Here is a 19350-nt window from a genome sequence, read left to right as displayed (position 1 = left end):
ATGTCACCTTGAATTATTTGTTTTCTTTTAATTGTCGGATGGGAGTAGGGGGAGGGGGGTTATGTTATCTAAAACCAACAATGTTACCAAACAGCAATGAACACAAAGCAGTCAGCTACAATAATTCAAATTAAATAGAAGTCAATATTATATAAAAAAATCAATGTAAGGTCTGATTTCTACTGTGCTGAACTAAGGAGATGTGCAGTATTGACATATAATTCCTGTTCTGATGTCTCTGCGCCCTATTGTTTCAATTCAAATACGATTGTTTTCAGTGTTAAAGAACAGTTTTGGGGGGATATATTTATTTAACACAACTGGTTAATTTGCTAGGCTGTCATTTCTGAAGATGCCTGGATGTATAACTTAACAGTATCACAAATCAAGCCATAGTGTACTTCAATTTAACAGACCAAATCACATTAAACAGCTCAAACTTTAGTATATTACACTTCACAATATATATATTTTAAATATTATTACACAGTAATTTAGTTCACCAAGGTGAATTGCTAAATAGGAAATGTTATTATATTTTCAATTTGAATTACAGAAAATTAATCCTTTTACTCACTACATTTGGCTTTTTATTTTTACCATTTAAAAAAAAAAAATGTTATTTAAGCATACATAAAGTCACCAATATGGAACAATTGTAAGTATTTTATGTACTTTCTAAACATTGGATTCAGGTTTACCACTTTGCAGTACATAAACAAAACAGTCCCTTTGAATCAGTGGACTGCAGAAAAATATTCTAGAATGGCTGCTTTGCAATTATTATTTTAGTACCTACTGGTGCTATTATCAATAGTATAACCCATTATTCTGTACGACAATTTTATCAGGTGGAAAAAGACATTATGAAAAACATTATTGTGCACACTCCATTCTGGCCTCCTGAAGTGTTATTGCAAGTTGTTATTTCAATTCCTTCTGTGTTTTAAATTAAGTAAAGTGATGTCTAGGGACCAGGGATGATTGTAAATCATATACAACAGCATTTAAATGAATTTCTAAAACAAAAATACAAAAACTTATGTATGTATATGAACCTACAAAAACATAAAAAACAGACATATTTACTGAAAAGCTTAATCTTCATGATAGGTAACTGATCAGCCTACAATAATAACCTCTAGAACTACATTCTTCACATTCACAAAAGACAAGAAGCTGCTGAAATGACAAAAAATAACTAAATCACAATCAATGCACTAGAATACCGATTCCCAGTCCCTTTTAAATGTGATGGAACACAACTTAATGTTTTTAATATATTTATTGTAATTTTGAGTTTCCCAGTGCTGTATTTTCTTAACTATAGCTGAATTGATGGCAAATCAGTTCTGCTGCAAAAAGCCATCTGGGGAAAAAAAATCTTATGAAATGTAATCTCTTATCAAGGACTGTGTGTTGCACTTTGACTAATAACTTAAAAGTGGACCTCTTCAAATTCGACTTTGGTGCAAACTCCTTCATACATCTAGTCAAATCTAGAAACCCTTCAGGGCCCTGTCCTCCTTATCAAGCAATTCTCAAACACCTAATCTACATTACAGTACAGTTAAATACTCTGTGTTATTTTTGCTACATTTTATACTAGGTCTCTAGACCACTTTATACTTTAGCTTTGCTCCATATTGACATAATAGGTTAAATTAAACTATTTCTTACTGCTATCAAGTAACGTGTTACAGACTTTATTATACATTTTATTTAAATGCCATGCTTTGGTACACTTATACAAACAAGCTAAGTCCCACCTTCTAAAGAGCTGACATATGTGTGTATGTGTGTGTGTGTGTGTGTGTGTGTGTGTGTGTGTGTGTGTGTGTGTGTGTGAGAGAAAATCCTACTAAAAGAAACAATAAAATACTGCCCTTGATATATTGTATGCTGCAGATGGGCTGAAAATATTGAATCCTGGAATCTACTATTCAATGTGGATTCAGATGTCTGATTTTGTTTAAAACATACATATTAAATGAAAACTTGAAATAGTTAATTATGCAGGGAAAAAACTACACTACAATTATCTAGTACCTTATTTGCACATTCAAAAATAAGTACATTTCAATGTTAATGTTCTTAATTTTAGTATTTTTATAAATTATATATATATATATATATATATATATATGTATGTATATCTGTATATATATTGGAATTACAATTCATTATTGTTTTTATAATTATTTAATACTCTCAAACATGTTCTCAAAAATGTGTGCACCACTTTTCACACTACACTTTTCCACAGCGTAGACAGTATTGTAACATTGTAGTGAGCAGCTCTAGCTATGACACGGTCCAGGTTCAAACCTGCGATGGTTGGACTATAGGGCTCACTCTGGGAGCCACTTGGGAGTCGTCTTTTTAATTTTCTTTCCTAAGTACACAAACCTTTGGTCACTTTGTTTGTTTGTTTGTTTGTTTGTTTGTTTGAAAACTGCAATGCGACACAATTTGTGTTTGCTCTTAGTGCTTAGCTGAAGGACTGAAAAAAGGGGGTCCAAATGCCTACCTATTTCCAGGAACTAAAAATTAAATAGCTGTTCTAAGAACACAATTGCTGAGAATTCCCTACCCTGTGATACCAATCATTTTATTCTGGAAGAAATTCACAAACTTTGTGTTGAATCAGATGTTCATCAGCTCCCGATTCGCAAAACAATGTAATTAATAGGAGGAAAAAGAAACATTAAGTATTTTTATGAATATTATTCAGAGTAACCACGCCTGCTGTTATCCATCATTGCTGGCTGACTGCTGTCCTGTGAGTTCCCTGGTTCTCATCAGCTGGACCCCTTTGTCCTCCATGCAGGTATCACAGCCCCACACCGCAGAGGCCTCGGCTGTCAGCAGGTTGTATGCAGTCTCTGTCATTCCTGTGCAAATCCTGTGGAACCATTTCTGACAGGACGCCTCGCACAGGATGGCCTCCTGGTCATCGTTGACTTCATTCATGCAGATTCCACAGGGATAAACAGGCTCTGTGGACGAATGGCTCGGTCTGTTGGGATGCACCGCTGTCTTACTGCTGCTGCTTCTCTCCAGAGAGGCCTGTTCTACTGGGCCACAAGGCTGCGGAGGGTTTTTCTGTGTGTCATTGCTGGGATGGATGCCATTCAGTTTGTCCAGACTGTTCGAGTGGATGCCTTCCTGATTGACTGGAGCATTCCGGTTGAAACCTTTCAGGTCAGCGCTGTCCTGGCACACCTTCTCCTCAGGGCTCTGGCTTGCCTTGCGCGGAGCTGAGTTCTGAGGTACATTTTTGCTGGGGACTTCGTTAAAGTCTTGTTTTGGAGTGGAAGGAGCATTTGCCTGGCTACAGTTATTCTGTGGCTGCATAAAACCAGGACTGAGGTCCATACTAGGGCCCGCTGGCGGATTCACATTGGTGCTGTTTTCTTGCCCAAAGCTTGGGCCCATGTCAGAGTTTGTGTTTTGGTTCATACTGTGCGGTGGCATTTGGTTGAAGTTGTCGACAGGGCCGGGCCTAAAAGGCTGACTGGGAGGTAGGGGCATATTGTTATTAAACATTGGCTGGTTTCCGTAACCGGGATTCTCAGGATGCCCGTAGCCCGTAAAGCCAGGAGGCCGATTAAAACCCATGCCCATTTGATTCTGAGCAAAGGGGTGAAGTTGGTTTCGCATGGGGTAGGGGCCTCCATAAGGAGAGGGCATCCTGGGGGCCATATGGGGTGGCATCCTTTGAGGGCCAAACCCACTGAAGCTAGGGTAGTGAGGGTGGCCAAAAAACGGATTTCCGGAAGGCAGCGGCTTGAAGGACGGGGTATTGTAGTTGTCATCAAAAGGGTTGGCAGCTACAAGGTGATCAGCACTAGGGTTTGGTGGTGGAGCATACTCAGAAAGAGGGGGAAACGAGGAAGCCTATAACGAAAACCCAGAGAAATACAACATTAGTACAGAACTACAGCAGAAGAACAAATATCACCCAAAGCATGGACCTTTAAACCTTGTGAAGGGACTGGGGGTGAAGCATAAATTAAGCAAATAAAGTTTTCCATCTTGGGAGAGTTCTGTAGCACCACTTTGCAATAAATTCTCACAGCTGCACATTACAGATGCAAGAGCAGTGTGGTTCAGTCTTGTGCTTGATTGCCTTTACAGTGATTTCTAATTGTGCTTGGAGGAGGTGGTTAAACACATACAGATGACACATTATTGCAATTTAAATCTCTCTCTATATTTAAATATATATAATCAAAAAATAATTAATCAATATGTTTTCCTTTGCAAAAATAGTGGGTCTGGTCAGCCCTTAACTGTCATTCTTTATTATTGGATTACAACAATAAAAGAACCAGTACAGCAGGGAAAAATAAATGCAGCTACCTGTGTGTTTGACTTGCGCCTTTTCTTATCAGGGCTTCCCAGGAGCACGCCTGGCCCTCCTAAGCCATCCAACCCACCTTCTCCACCTAGAAAATGGTATCCAGACTCATGTTACACATTCACCTGTTACAGTGACAGAACATGGACACATTTGATTCTCTGGTTATCACATTTGTATGGATTTGTTAATTTACTATAAAACCCGCCTCCTTATTTATTTAATTTTAAATTTTGCTCTTAATGAATGCTCTCATGTAGAGAAAAGAGGTGCCTTAATAACTATTCAATATTTACTTTATCGGATTCTGTTATTAATTGAAATCAAGAGTTCGGCTCAGGTAGAATTGTCACTAATAACCAGTAACTGGCCCTGGATGGAAATATATTCCAAAATGGTTATATAGTTGCTAGAAAGAATATATATGATATTACATATGAGCAAAATTCAAATATAATTACAATATATATAGTTGCCAGAAAAAAAAAATCTATATATATATATATATATATATATATATATATATATATATATATAATACAAATATTTAAATTTCACATCATTTTGATTAATAATCCTAAAAGTATTGTTAAAAACCTTATGGTTTTCATATATTTCCCCGTTTATTATTAATGATTAAATTCAATTTTATGTAGTATTTTCTGAAAATTTGCATATTCAGATTTATTACTTTAAAAACATGTATATTTCTGTTTTCGTCCTCCACGGTTACGTTTGGAAACAATGATCTAAACGTGTTAAAAAATTGTTACAATCCTTGCCGAACTATAAACCGTTTAAAACTAAAAACAATATCTTTCCACTGTATGTAGTAGACTTATCCGTCTCCAAACTAAGGTGTCCAAACATTACAAACTATTTGTCTCTAAAAAAAAAAAAACTCTGGCGCTGACCGGAACTGGCTGTCAATGCATCTGCCAGCAAACTTGCAAAGCGCAACTTGTGGTTTCTGCTGCTCAAAATGCACTTTTTTACCTTTGTAACATGTCAGCTGACTATTATAAATTCTTAACAACAGTTTGATGTTAACTACGTACATTGCAATATATGACAACGGAATGACGATCATCAGGGTATATATACATATAAGTACATACATAAGTACATTATTTGTTATTGTATGATCTTTGCAAGCGTGCTGCACCAGGCTAGCGACGTGGGGAGTTGCATTCAATCTTCAAAGGCCTTCCTTGTAGGCCGACGAGCTCCTTCACACACAGGCATAATTATGGTCGAGACTTGTGTGCAGCCTATCATGCCCCCGCAGACACTCACATGCAAACGCACCAGCGACAGAAAACAGCGTCAAAATGCACATTACCTCGGTTTCTTTTAAGAGAGAGGGTGTCTTTATCCTGGTCTGCGGACATTACAGGGTGCAATGCATGACTCAAAGGGGGAAAAAAAGAAGAGTATTTATTTTTTTAAATGCTCAAGGTACATGCACTCGTCTTCTCCCCCTTCGCAGCAATCAGAGTACAGCTATCTCTCTCTCTCTCTCTCTCTCTCTCTCTCTCCGTGTGTGTGTGTGCAGGAAAGCTGCAAGGGTTTGCAAAGTTTGGGAGGAGCGGACTGCTTCAACTTGGTGATAATGTTGTAGGCGCTGAAAATTGCGTAAAGCAGGGGTGATCGCACACTATTTATCCCCCGAGCGTGTAAGCAACGCGTTAAAACCGTGTTTATGTGTCGGTTTTGTCTATTTGAATGCAAATGACACTGTAAAGAAACCCCTCCGCATTAGCATGTGAGTGTGTCTGCGCTCCTCTGTTTGATGCGGTGGTGCCGCTGTCAGCCCGTGAGATCAAACATGGCAAATAGGAGTGCATTACACAAACATGACTATTAGCCCTCATTTACATAGCTAGGCATAGATGTGTTTTACTTTAATTATTATTATTATTATTATATATTTGTCCTTTAAATATTAAAGTATTTCCTAATAAAGCGTTGCTTTATTTGCGACAGGAGGAAATACATTATACAACGGTTTCGGGTGGGTTGAATGAACCTTTAAACCTTTAAAAGCCAAATCAGCACTCATCACATAAAAAGTTGGACTAAGCAATTCAGCTTGAACAAACCAGTAATTCGTGTTAGGAAATCCTTCACCGCAAGTATACAAAAACTTTCCCAACATATGCATATTTGTAATTGGATTCTGAATGTTTTTTTTTTTTGTTTGTTTGTTTTAACAAATGCACTACATATATTTTACAACTATCTTATTTCAAATTAACCTATAACAGAAATAAGGCATTTGAGTATTTGCAGTGAAAATTACACCCACTGGCCACAAAACGTTATAATGACGTCGTTTTTTGGTCGCGACGTCAGGCAACTAAAATATGACCAACCTGCAACGTCTGCCTTAAACGAAGTTTATTGGTTATATTTTAGTCGCTACTTAAGTTTAGATGAAATAACGCACACACCATCCTGGAGGTGTCGGTGTGTTGTTAGGACACCCCCGCACCCATCGCGCATTACTGTGTAATGGGAATAAAAACAGTTCTGGCATATCATTTCAGTTTTACATCCTAAGTGTTATAATTATTTACCAATTGCTAATACTTTAACCCACACCGGCTGACTTTTCGTGCTTGTGATTGGCTAAGCTGGCGGTTTTTATTGTCCAATTGGCCAATCAGAGCGCGGCGGGTTCAGGTGCGCGTAGCCATGGCTACTCTGCGCGCGAGGCCGCGGACACGCAGGTGAGTGAGCGCGTGACACGCACTCAACTGTTACAGCGAGTGACGGACGGACGGACTGGCTGTGATGTCTGCGTTGTAGTAAATAGTAAACGTAGGTATAGGAGGCAATGTAGAGGTCATACGGGTGACATTTAATAATGTTGACTATCAGAAGTGAGTAATTCAGATTGCACTGCGTGTCTGTACACTGGGGTCTGCTGCCCCCCGGGCTCAGCGCAGCCGCACAGCCTCTGCGCTCAAGACGGCCAGACGCAAATAACAGGCAGACAGAGTCCCCATATACCTTCTGAGCATGACTTTTATTCCATCTCTTCACCATAACAAGCATCCTGCTTTGGTCGCAATGCTCAGTCCAAAGTTAAAGATGGTCTGGCTCATCACAATAACAATACTCACGGCATGAATTATTTGTAATCCTGACTGAGATACAATTGTAGCGTATTGTATTTGTCGTTGTGTTGAAAACCTCCAGTTTCACATTGTCTGGTGGACATTTTTTTCTCCAAAGCTGAAGAATATAATAAAATTGTCGGTTTAAAAATATATAATAATAATAAAGGATTTTTTTTTCCAATGCATTTTTGTATCCCTTTAATAAACGAGATAACCAACTAGGAGCCAATGAATTACTATTAGGTCAATTAAGTAATTGAGAGCTCAATTGGAACAAGAAACAGAATGGGTAGGGAGTCCTCCAGGATCAGGGTTGAGAACCTGGCCTAGCTAAATTACATGTTTTTATTGTTAATTTTACCGTTAATGCAAAATTGTATTAAATAAAGTTTGACTTGAATTCAGTTTCTTTCTACAAAAGCCTTACATTATTTAAATTATATTAATACTTCAAGTGGTGTACTAATAGCATTTTTTAATTTAGGAACTTAAAGTCAGACTTGCAGCATTGACATGATTGATATATTGTTATACAGAAGTCAGACTCCGACGTCAGATTTTGGTCATGTAATGGTTGTATGTTAAAGTTGGAATGACGTCAGATTCTGACGTTGTAACAACAACATTATTACAATGTCAATCCAACTTTCATATACAACCATTATATGACCAAAATCTGACATCAGATTCTGACGTCATTGCAACTAACTGTGCCCACTGGGGAAGTTTATGGTCAAAGTAATATCAAGATATTCAGATAAATGTCTCCCTATTCTGGGGGAATAAACACAAACACACAAACCAAAACTTCCAGAATCTAAAGTAATAGATTTACCTTAATTGAATTGAATTCTTAATTGCAGCACTTTTTAATTATTGCTATAAGGACCTCTCCTGTAACTGGATTATATAATTTCCCTAGAAATGTCAGTGATGTAATTTCCCACATCAAAGAATCGTTGTCCTTCCTTATATGGCAGTGAAAGGACATTGGGGTCTGTGCATGGGACCTAATTCCTGGACATTTCCAAGATAGTACATGGGCCAGATGAGGAGCCTGTTCATGCAGGATTCAGAAGCCAGGATACCCAGAGTTGGGTTCAGTCACAAGCTAAGAGTAGATCAGCAGCTCATTTGGAAGTGAGTTGTCTTTCTACAGAAAATGATTCTATACAGTAAATTCTCAAAGTTAGCCTCAATTGAATTAATCTCCACTGGAAGAGGAGGCGAATAGGAGAATTAGGCAAGCGCCCAGGCTGGGCTGGGAGAACAGCACATTCTGTGAAGACTAGGGATGACAAGAGATTAAGGGCACAGAGACCTTCTGTTTTTTGTTTTGTTTGTTTTTTTCATAACAAAAGTGTTAAAAAGCATTGTTATTATTATTTAATTTACAAGTCTCATTATCCTGTTTATGTGGTCACCCACAACATATAAATACTGAAATATGATTTGGACAATATATTATATTAAATAATATACTCTAGTATTTGGTGCACCTGATAGTGGTATAGAATCTATAGGATCTTATAAGTGATACCTAAGTTATATGAAGAATGAAGTATTGCCTCTGTAAAATGCAACATTGCACAAAACGACAGTTTGCATGGCAGTAACATTAAATTCAGTTTCTTTTTTAGCATTGTTTTAATAGAAAAACATACAGCTTTCCTACTGTGGACGGATAGAGGAAGATCAATATATATTTCTCTCACTCATAAGATGCAGTGTGTTATTTACTACTGTTGGTGCAGTAGTATAAATTGATTTAATCTACCAACACTTGACCATAACTAGCGTTTGGAAATGAGGTCAGGTAATTAAATTATACAAAAATAAAACAACCTGTCTTGATTTCATGCATTCCCTTTTATGCACACAACTATTTTCATAGCAGTGGTGCCATATTCTTTACAGTACTATTGAAACCTCTGGGTTCACCATCACAGATCTGTTGTACAGCTTCAGGTTTTAATGTTAAGTGTAAGGGAGAGGTTTTTTTTTTCTTGTAGGTGAATAGTAGGAATTCAACACAGAATAATCAAAGTAACAGTCAAATCTACAGGTCCTTAACAATAACTATTTTCAAGACATTCAAGATTTATACACTGTTCATTAGTTAGTTGTTTTCATATAACACTGCAACTAGTACCATAACATCTTAAGCAATCATACTTATTAGCAATCAGGACAATAGGTCAATATTCAGCTGTTACCTGGGTGATGAGCTCTGCATTCCCGATTAGCTGTCAGATTTTGATTTGGTCTGAGCTCCGCGATATATGGATTGCCTCAGTATTGATTAGAGATGGCCTTCGCTGCGAGCCATAAACTTGATGAAGGTTTGTGTGACTACTAATTGTGTACACAGGACACAGGGAGGAACATAGGCATATTATTAGCAATATTACATTAGCAAAAATTTCATAATTTTCATACAAATACTTATTCCTTGACACTCCACCCACTCCACTCCCACTGTTCTCTGAAATTATTCAAATTCATTCTTAAGACTGTGTTTACAAGGACATGTTCACAATATGATAAGAGAAAACACAAAATACTTTCCATCTTTGAAATTATGTTTTCATTCCATCCAATTACCATGTTTGTATTTACAATTTATTCAGAAATTAAGGCCTTATCATTTATCTTATCTAGAGAGGGGTGGGCGAAAGCAGTTCACCTTTTCCAGCAATGCCAACATACAGTGCATCCAGAAAGTATTCACAGCACTTAACTTTTTCCACATTTTGTTATGTTACAGATTTATTCCAAAATGGATTAAATTCATTATTATTTTCCTCAAAGTTCTACAAACAATACCCCATAATGACAACATGAAACAAGTTTGTTTGAAATCTTTGCAAATTTATTAAAAATAAAAAACAAAAAAAGCACATGTACATAAGTATTCACAGCCTTTGCTCAATACTTTGTTGAAGCACCTTTGGCACCAATTACAGCCTCAAGTCTTTTTGAGTATGATGCTACAAGCTTGGCACACCTATTTTTGGGCAGTTTCTCCCATTCTTCTTTGCAGGACCTCTCAAGCTCCATCAGGTTGGATGGGGAGCGTCAGTGCACAGCCATTTTCAGATCCCTCCAGAGATGTTCAATTGGGTTCAAGTCTGGGCTCCGGCTGGGCCACTCAAGGACATTCACAGAGTTGTCCTGTAGCCACTCCTTTGTTATCTTGGCTGTGTGCTTAGGGTCGTTGTCCTGTTGGAAGATGAACCTTTGCCACAGTCTGAGGTCCAGAGCACTCTGGAGCAGGTTTTCATCAAGGATGTCTCTGTCCATTGCTGCATTCATCTTTCCCTCGATCCGGACTAGTCTCCCAGTTCCTGCCGCTGAAAAACATCCCCACAGCATGATGCTGCCACCACCATGCTTCACTGTAGGGATGGTATTGGCCAGGTGATGAGCGGTGCCTGGTTTCCTCCAGACAGGAGTTCAATCTTTGTTTCGTTTCATCAGACCAGAGAATTTTGTTTCTCATGGTCCGAGAGTCCTTCAGGTGCCTTTTGGCAAACTCCAGGCGGGCTGTCATGTGTCTTTTACTGAGGAGTGGCTTCCGTCCGGCCACTCTACCATACAGGCCTGATTGGTGGAGTGCTGCAGAGATGGTTGTTCTTCTGGAAGGTTCTCTTCTCTCCACAGAGACACGCTGGAGCTCTGTCAGTGGCCATCGGGTTCTTGGTCACCTCCCTGACTAAGGCCCTTCTCCCCCAATCGCTCAGTTTGGCTGGGCGGCCAGCTCTAGGAAGAGTCCAGGTGGTTCCAAACTTCTTCCACGGATGATGGAGGCCACTGTGCTCATTGGGAACTTCAATGCTGCAGACATTTTTCTGTACCCTTCCCCAGATCTGTGCCTCAATACAATCCTGTCTCAGAGGTCTACAGACACTTCCTTGGACTTCATGTCTTGGTTTGTGCTCTGACATGCACTGTTAACTGTGGGACCTAATATAGACAGGTGTGTGCCTTTCCAAATCATGTCCAATCAACTGAATTTACCACAGGTGGACTCCAATCAAGTTGTAGAAACATCTCAAGGATGATCAGTGGAAACAGGATGCACCTCAGCTCAATTTTGAGTGTCATGGCAAAGGCTGTGAATACTTGTATATGTGCTTTTTTTGTTTTTTTTATTTTTAATACATTTGCAAAGATTTCAAACAAACTTCTTTCACGTTGTCATTCTGGGGTATTGTTCAGTGGAAATGCTAGGCTGAAATTATATATTTTACAAAAGCGTTTGATTGAAATGTGTTAATTAACACCCTGCCTATTCATCTGTAATTGTTTTTATGCATTGCAATCACATATTGAGCAACAAAATCATTCTGAAAACGAGGAGGTGATTTTCAAATGAAATTCCATTGCACTACAGAATCATTGAATATTTTTTGTAAACCACTGCCTTGTACTACATGTTATCAATTAAGAATATATACTGCAAAGATACATTTGACAATGAACATCTGACAATGTTAATATGATTATTTCAGTAATGATCAGCTTACTAAAGAAAAATATAACTAAAACCTCTGGTGTATTTCCAAACATTGGCACCAGGGGGTGATGTTCTCTATCATTTACTCTACAAAATGTCAGATTAATCCCAAAGTGGCGATACAGGGAAAATATGTATGTATTAAAACTGCTGAAGCTGCAAACTTGGTCAGAAACTTGTAGGTAGAGGAAGTATTGACAGTCCTACAGAACCAAGCTCTTTGTACCCTAGAACAACGCATTAAAAAAAAAAAGTTAAGAATGACATGTACAGGAGACATCTACCAGCAATTAAAATTATAATAATAATACATATTCACCTCCCAGTGTCTATTCTCTCCAGGACATTCTCTGGTATAGGCCCATGATTTTGTGAAGACTACCGGATACTATATTTCTGTCAATGCTCACGCTTGGGCTTTCCAGGGTGTCCAGCACCCAGTGAGAAGCCTCAGACACTTAAGGCTTTAGGTATGGATTTTGCAATCAGGAGAACAGTGTGTAATACAGACATGGAGGAGCAAAAATCATTAAGGCTGGAATTACACTCCACAGAGCTCCCCAGCAGTTAATGCCCATGCTGAGAGGATCCATATTCCAATTCAGATATTGAGCAGACAAGGATTGGAAGGAGGGCTTTTTGTTGTGGTTGCGTTGTTATTATTACTTTCTTCTGTATTGTATTTGCAGCTGATTTTATGGACAACCCTATTTCCAACACGGCACAGTTCTTTTAAAGTTCAAGGGAAGTGAAAATCTAGAGGGAAGGGGATTTTTTGAGGGGGATTGTGACTTGTTTCCAGTGAAATCTCATGCTCAGGGTTTAATGGCCAGTTGTGGCTGCCAGAATAGTGATCCGAGTGATGTATCCTAATGTTGTCATGCTTTTTGGAAAGCCTGCTGACATCAATTACCTAGGCCTACATGCTTCAACAGATCCCCCCCCTTGTCAAGGAAGCTGTGGGCTTGACTCTTCTCCATAAATAATTAAAAAATCCCCAAAATAAAAAAAATGCCAATGAACACAATGCAGCAATCACTTCCAGCTGCAGGATCAATTATATATATATTATATATATATATATTAAGGAAGCATATGTTAAAAAATAGCTGAGGTTAATTTGCTTTTCTGATCCTTTGCAAAGGTCTCGTTATGGATAAGTATAAAGGTTACTAAGTGATGCACAATAACATGAACAAAATTGTGCAGGGAGGCTGTGATGAGGCAGGGTAGCTTTGGCCTTGTTATTGTGCTTGTGTTCCTTCATTCCATTCCATGGAACAGATCATCAACAGGAAGATTTAGTTCTGTCTATGTAAGTGTAGTATTAGATCAGATGTGCTCAAAACACTTTTTTTTTAAGCAGGCATTTTGACATGCCATCTGATCGTCATGAAAGAAAGTTACTGGGTCCCATTATCAGTTAAACATGGATCTTTGTACTATCATGCTCCATTACTTTGCATTTTGTAATGCTACACACTCCATGGTAGACCGACATCCTTACAGATATACACTATTCATGATCAGTCAATCACTGTAAGCAAAGGGGAAAATAGGGTTTAAAATCCTTTGAGTGCTTTTTAGAGACAAAGAAGAGTTTGCACAGAATTCAATGTCAAGGCTTTTTCTGTTTTTTGATCCACCCCCCGCCTCCAAACTAAGATTGAAGAATATGTCAGCAGTCCTCGAGATGCACTGTCAATAGACTGCATCTCAGCACTCTGCCCCAAGGTGATACTGTTTATAGGTTGCAGACTCAGAAAGCAGTAGTTTTTAAAACTGATCTGTGAAATCCACTGTTAGCCTCCTTATTCCCTTGGTTGGCAGACTGAAGCATGCATGTCACATTAAGGACATCTTCAACATAATCCTATACTTGTGTAAAACTCCCAGATATGTATCGGTGTAATTCTGAATGTTTGTATTTAAGCACCAATCAGTTGATAATCCTGCTTTTTGCCTCCCATATGCTTATGCGGTCTTCTCAAAAACACGGTTACAACAATTATGCAATTTTCATGGAAACTTTTATTTAAACTGTGCAATCCGTAGTTTGACATGTAATAAAGAGATTTAGAATATTTGGCTTTTAAACTAGTATAACATTTTTTGGCATGATCTTTGATGTTGTAGAATAGATAAAGCGTGCCTAATTTTCAGGCAAAAAACAAACAAAAACAAAAAACAGTAAATGTATAATAATAATTATAATTAAAAAAAAACAACAATGACAAGTACATTCAAAATTCAAGGCAAGCGTTGGCTTCTGTGCAGCAAGAGGACAGTGGCCAAGATCCCCTGAGTAAAACTGTATATAATCCTGTTCCACTGCCTACTGCTGCAGCAGCCAATTTAGCCTTTACCAACAACATTGGCTACTAAAGTTCAGAAGATGCAGAACACCTGAGAGTCCGTCACATCAGACAGGCCCTTCTACAACATCCTTTTTGTTTCACATCTTCAGAACGAGAAAAAAAATAATACCACAAGAACATTTTTATATTCAAAATAAATAACAAAATGGTGTGGGTGGGAATTAGATAAGTCTTTATCTCCCTTTTTAACACTGGCTACGTATAATGTCTGCATTCTACAGGAGATCTTATTGCTGGCTCCTTGAATCGATGGCTGGAATGAGGAGTGGAAGCAAATAATGACCTTCATTGGACAGAAGGCCACCTGTACAATAATGCACATCATGATGTATTGAGGCATTACAGCGTGCACTGGGGTTTCAATGGTGTTTTACAGTTTCTGGTGATCAATTTCTCATTTTTCTAATGAAGCTCTACACTGGCAATCACAGTTCTCCATCTTCAAGGAGACCCACTTCACATGAGTTGAGCAGGATGCATTTCACATGCTCTGAAGTGATCCTTATCACAGGCTCAGCCACGCAACACCCAGTGAGAGTTTGTCACGGCAATACATCCCAGAAAAAACTGAGAAATGTCCATTTGTATGCGTTTATGCTGGGTGTATGTTATGATAGTTCATGCTAAGGGGAAAACAATAAGGGGTTTCATTATTGCATTTCAAATCTGGGGGGTTATGAAATGAATGGAGTGTTGAAATCAATTTGACAACATCCAATTAGGAAAGGGTTGTGGGTGAATTTTCCTCATTCCAGCTCATTTTCCAAAGGCACTGCTTATCACAGAGAACAAGCAGGCTTTCATTCACATTGAGGGTTCCAATAGCTGGTGGTTATATTCACACATTAACTTACTCTAGCAGAATAATAATAAAAAACTTAAACCAGAAAAGTTCATATAAAAAAGCAAGTTTGACAGTTTAGCACAGCTTTTCAGATTAATGCTCATCTACAACATTTCTCGAAGGTATATTCAAAATTTCATCAAACATTTTATACATTTTAGGCATCTCTTAGCGAAACCAAATGTCAGTCAGTACATTTTCTGAGCACTGGGGTGTACATTCTGCCCCCTTAAAAGGAATAATACAAAATACATTTCTCCTCCAGTGAGAAATAAGTGGAACAATTAAGTTTGTTATAAAAAATAAAAAAGGTCAGCTTTGTTGCTTAAATAATTTTTAAAAACCTGAATACAAAAAAGCATAAAATGGTGTACCACTTCCATTTTGGTTTGTGGTCTTAGAGACACCCATACATTTTAATTGGAATAGAAATGAAAAACATTCAAAACATTTTAAATGACAAACAACATCATGCAGATCTATGAAACTATGCAGATTCCCTAGCCAATATGCAAAGGTAACACAAGAAATCTTTGGTTTACATTGTTTGCTTTTTAAAAATAAAGGTATAACTGATTGTGTCACTTTTCATGCAACGGTATATCCTTTATATAATCAAAGTCCTTTGACTGCTAATGTTGTTGCACAGGATGAGGAATAATATATATATTTCTGCATATAATTTGTCACTTACAATACAACTCATCCTGTCATAACACAAGTTCTCAAAGTAAATAGATTTCTGGACTATTTGGTTTATGTGCATGAAAATATTATTGCTCTATTCTTACAATTGATAAAGCAGCCCCAACCCCCGGGGCCTTTAGAGATTACCCGCATCTCAATTTATTTTGGTAACACTATGAGGGCACAGTTATGTGCAAGGCGTCATTTTTGTTTTTACTAAAAGCAGCATCTTAGCTGATCCATAGGAACGGTGTTTGATCTTTGGTCTGGCACGAGGATTCCCTCGTTGTTTAATTTCTATGGAAAAGCTAAACGAAAAATCAAATGAGGAAGCAAACAATTCTTTGGACAATAGCATCTACCACCAATGCATATCAGCTATAAATCTTATAAATGGAAAAGGTGACACTAATCTGAAAGACAAGTGCTAAACTGATACAATAATTCTACTCTAGCATAAAGCATCAACTACATTAAAAAACAAAAATAACTAGAATGAGTACTCAGTAGTACTTAAAAGCCGACAAAAATATATATCTTTGGAGGTAAAAGGTTTTTTGGTGTATATATATATTTGTTTTTTTCCATTGGGTTTTTGGTTTTCAGCACTCATTTCTACACACACTTACCTTCCCTTACTTAAAAGGGTCACATTCTCAATCTCAATCTCAATTTGGTTCTCGAGCCTTATTTTGTTTCTCAATATCCTGAAATATCCTTTCCACATTAAGGCCATTTGTAAAGCTTTTAAGTTCTGTTGTACTGAACAAGTCGATACAGCAATGTTTTTATATTCTAAATTAGGTTTTTTTTTTTTTTGGTAAATAACTACTCTTAAAAAAAAAAAAAAGAGAAAATCAAAACCTGCCATAAAACAAATACATAGATCTATCTGAAACAAAACAGTCTCTGTCAGTGAGGAGGAACTTCAATTCCTTGGTTAACATCACAACACATCACTAAGTTGAGAACCATTACTGGCACAATTCTAGAGAAATGTTCTCACAGATCTACAGCAACTATCTCCTATAATAAGCAGTTCTAAGAAGATACCCTGTCAGTTAGCCATGTAATAGTACATAATACATGACCTATCATAATGTAATAAACATTGTTCCCTGAGTTTAGGAAAATAATAACACTACATAATACATTTAAAAGGAGGTAGTATAAAACAGAAATTGTAAGGGCAAAACTTCACAATACAAAAAACTTAACCAATATGATAAGAAATTCCATTTGCTTGAGCTTAGGTTCTTTCTTTCTTAATTTCTTTCATTCAAATAACAAACCCCTGCAAACTTCGAAAATTGTGGAAATCCAACACCTACAAAGCCAGAAACCGAGAGGGGCTGACTTTCTGAGTTCTAAACAGTGATTTGAAATGGACTAGTTTAAGGCTGCATATGAACCCACTCTTTCCTTCAGGGGGCTTTAACCACACTAATATATTTTGCCAAGGCATGACAGAGAACATGTGCTTGTGTAAGTCCAGTGGAGCGATTGTGTGAGGCACAACTGTGTAATGTTAGCACCAAATGGTTCAGTACTACGGAAGTGTTTGTTTAACTGAGTGTATGTCACCAGCAGGTCCCTTCCAATCAGATGACCTGCAATCACAACTCACAACTTTGCTTTCTTAAGGGTAAGGCAGAGCTGTGTGGCATTCTAATGTCTATGGATCTCAAATATTTATCCCTTTGAGTTCACAAGCAAGTAATATTGGGCATGCATTCTCACCCCTCTCTCTTACAGATCCTTACGAAGACAGATTTGGAAACTGCTAATAAGAGGAGAATTTTAGGGGGACATTAAAGTCACTCCAGTAATTAATGGAGATATGCACTACCTTACTTGCTTAAATTGCTGCCTTGTAATTGCATTCCAAGTATGTACATATCCAATGAAAGAAGCCAAGTAACATCACCTCTCCTCGTTTCTACCGAAATCACACACAACAGGGACATTTGTACAATTGGGGGTAAAACTAGATAAGAGCAGCCCTATATTTCTAAGAGATGTATGGTTGGTGCCTTCACCAATTAAAATTCAACATGAAATGCAATGGCTCTATATTGAATGGTGTGTGTATATAAATGAACTATACTGTAACTATAATGGAAGCACAGTAAATGTATGGCTAGCAGCTATTCTTAAAAAAAAAAAAAAAAAAAAAACCTGAGGTCCCGATTATATAACCTGTGATAAAATACATTTTTAAAAAGAAAAAACTAAGCTTAAGCAAATGGTGTCATACCCTTACAATGCCTTATTTCAGGACAAAACAAGACAGACAAACACACAACTTCTAGCAAAAAAAACAAACTATTGCTATCAGGAAGTATCAGTTGTTACGTAACTTAAAAACGCCTGTTACACAACTCAGGTAAAAGTAGTTGTTAAATATATAGTGAGAGTTTACCATGTGGTAAACTGAGGTAGATATTCAGCAGAAAAAGGGTCTTACAATCCCTTTTGCTCCAGTGATATACTCTTTTAAATAATGTCAGAAATGCAACAGTCATTTTTTCACATTTCTGACAATCTTTTGAACATTCAAGGTGGGTGAGATTTTTTTTCTTTTCATTCAAAAACAATTTTAAAAAGAAGAAAACAAAAAAACAAACAGCAAAAAAAAAACACATTCATAAGAAAAAGACTTCAGATTCCAAAGTCTTCCTGGCTTCCTGCTCATTGTCCTTTAGAACAGCGGGCGCATGGGAGCAGCGGTCAGAGAGGACAAGGGGCTGGAGGAGCTGCCAGCGGGTCTGGAGGTGCTTCCGAGGCACAACTCATAGGGATCTCCAGAGAAAAGTGAGGCTGCTCTGAGGTGGGCTTCTCCATAGCGGCCTCGTCCTCCTGGCAGGGGAAGAGTTCCTGCGACGGGGGTCTCGTGTTGTGTCCTGAAGACAGGTTGGTCATTTCCATTTCATCATGGGAGTATCGCCCGGAGTCACCCGTCTCATGGCTGCCCTCACTGTTCTGGGAGTGCTCTGTGTCGCCCAGGGGGCCAAACAGGACCTGCAGGGAGGTGGGCGGCTGCAGGGAGGAGGGAGACTCTTCCTCATAGGTCAGCACAGTCGATCCGGGTTGGTAAGAGCATAAGGCATGCAAGCTTCTCCTCTGAGCCTAAGCAAAGGATGAAGGGAAGAGGGGGTGAATACAACTTTTTAAAGGTGGGCAGCACTTTCAATGAGTGCACAAATCAAAGGCACTTTCTATACCTATGCAAAGTATATACTCAACTGGTTCATAAAGATTTATGCTTTTGCAAAACATCCCACAAATGTATTTCATCCAAAACATGTAGGCAGTATGATACTTTTGAAATAAGTAAGTTTAGTGTTCTAACTGGTTTAAATTTAAAAGAAAATGCTAAGTTGACAACTTCTAATAACTATTTTTGTGGAGATATGAGTAACAGGAAGTCCCTC

The 19350-nt window shown here is 38.0% G+C and overlaps 2 protein-coding genes across 3 annotated transcripts in view; both read right to left on the bottom strand.

The window, feature by feature from the left end:
• Positions 1-2143: 2143 nt before the first annotated feature.
• Positions 2144-6056, bottom strand: pygo1 (pygopus family PHD finger 1). The gene is made up of 3 exons (XM_066701345.1): positions 5706-6056; positions 4366-4451; positions 2144-3900 (listed from the first exon to the last, which is right to left on the bottom strand). The coding sequence occupies exons 1-3, from the start codon at positions 5752-5754 to the stop codon at positions 2752-2754; spliced, it is 1284 nt and encodes a 427-aa protein (XP_066557442.1). The 5' UTR covers positions 5755-6056; the 3' UTR covers positions 2144-2751.
• A 10452-nt stretch (positions 6057-16508) lies between these two features.
• Positions 16509-19350, bottom strand: part of prtga (protogenin homolog a (Gallus gallus)) — a 52789-nt gene continuing 49947 nt past the window's right edge. For both annotated transcript variants that reach the window (XM_066701343.1, XM_066701344.1), the window contains one exon: positions 16509-19045. In XM_066701343.1, the coding sequence (XP_066557440.1) occupies positions 18647-19045 (399 nt within the window). In that variant the 3' untranslated portion in view covers positions 16509-18646. The remainder of the gene's footprint in view (positions 19046-19350) is intronic.

Source organism: Amia ocellicauda, chromosome 4 (genome assembly GCF_036373705.1).
Source record: "Amia ocellicauda isolate fAmiCal2 chromosome 4, fAmiCal2.hap1, whole genome shotgun sequence".
Classification (NCBI taxonomy): Eukaryota; Metazoa; Chordata; class Actinopteri; order Amiiformes; family Amiidae; genus Amia; species Amia ocellicauda.
This window is presented reverse-complemented; position numbering and strand designations above follow the sequence as displayed.

Bases quoted from the DNA above. Each gene is read 5' to 3' on its own strand.
- pygo1 (XM_066701345.1), bottom strand. From the start codon at position 5,754: ATGTCCGCAGACCAGGATAAAGACACCCTCTCTCTTAAAAGAAACCGA. The intron at 4,452-5,705 runs GTAATGTGCATT...ACCATTTTCTAG, and splicing joins CTCTCTTAAAAGAAACCGAG to GTGGAGAAGGTGGGTTGGAT. The intron at 3,901-4,365 runs GTAGCTGCATTT...TTTTCGTTATAG, and splicing joins GGCGCAAGTCAAACACACAG to GCTTCCTCGTTTCCCCCTCT.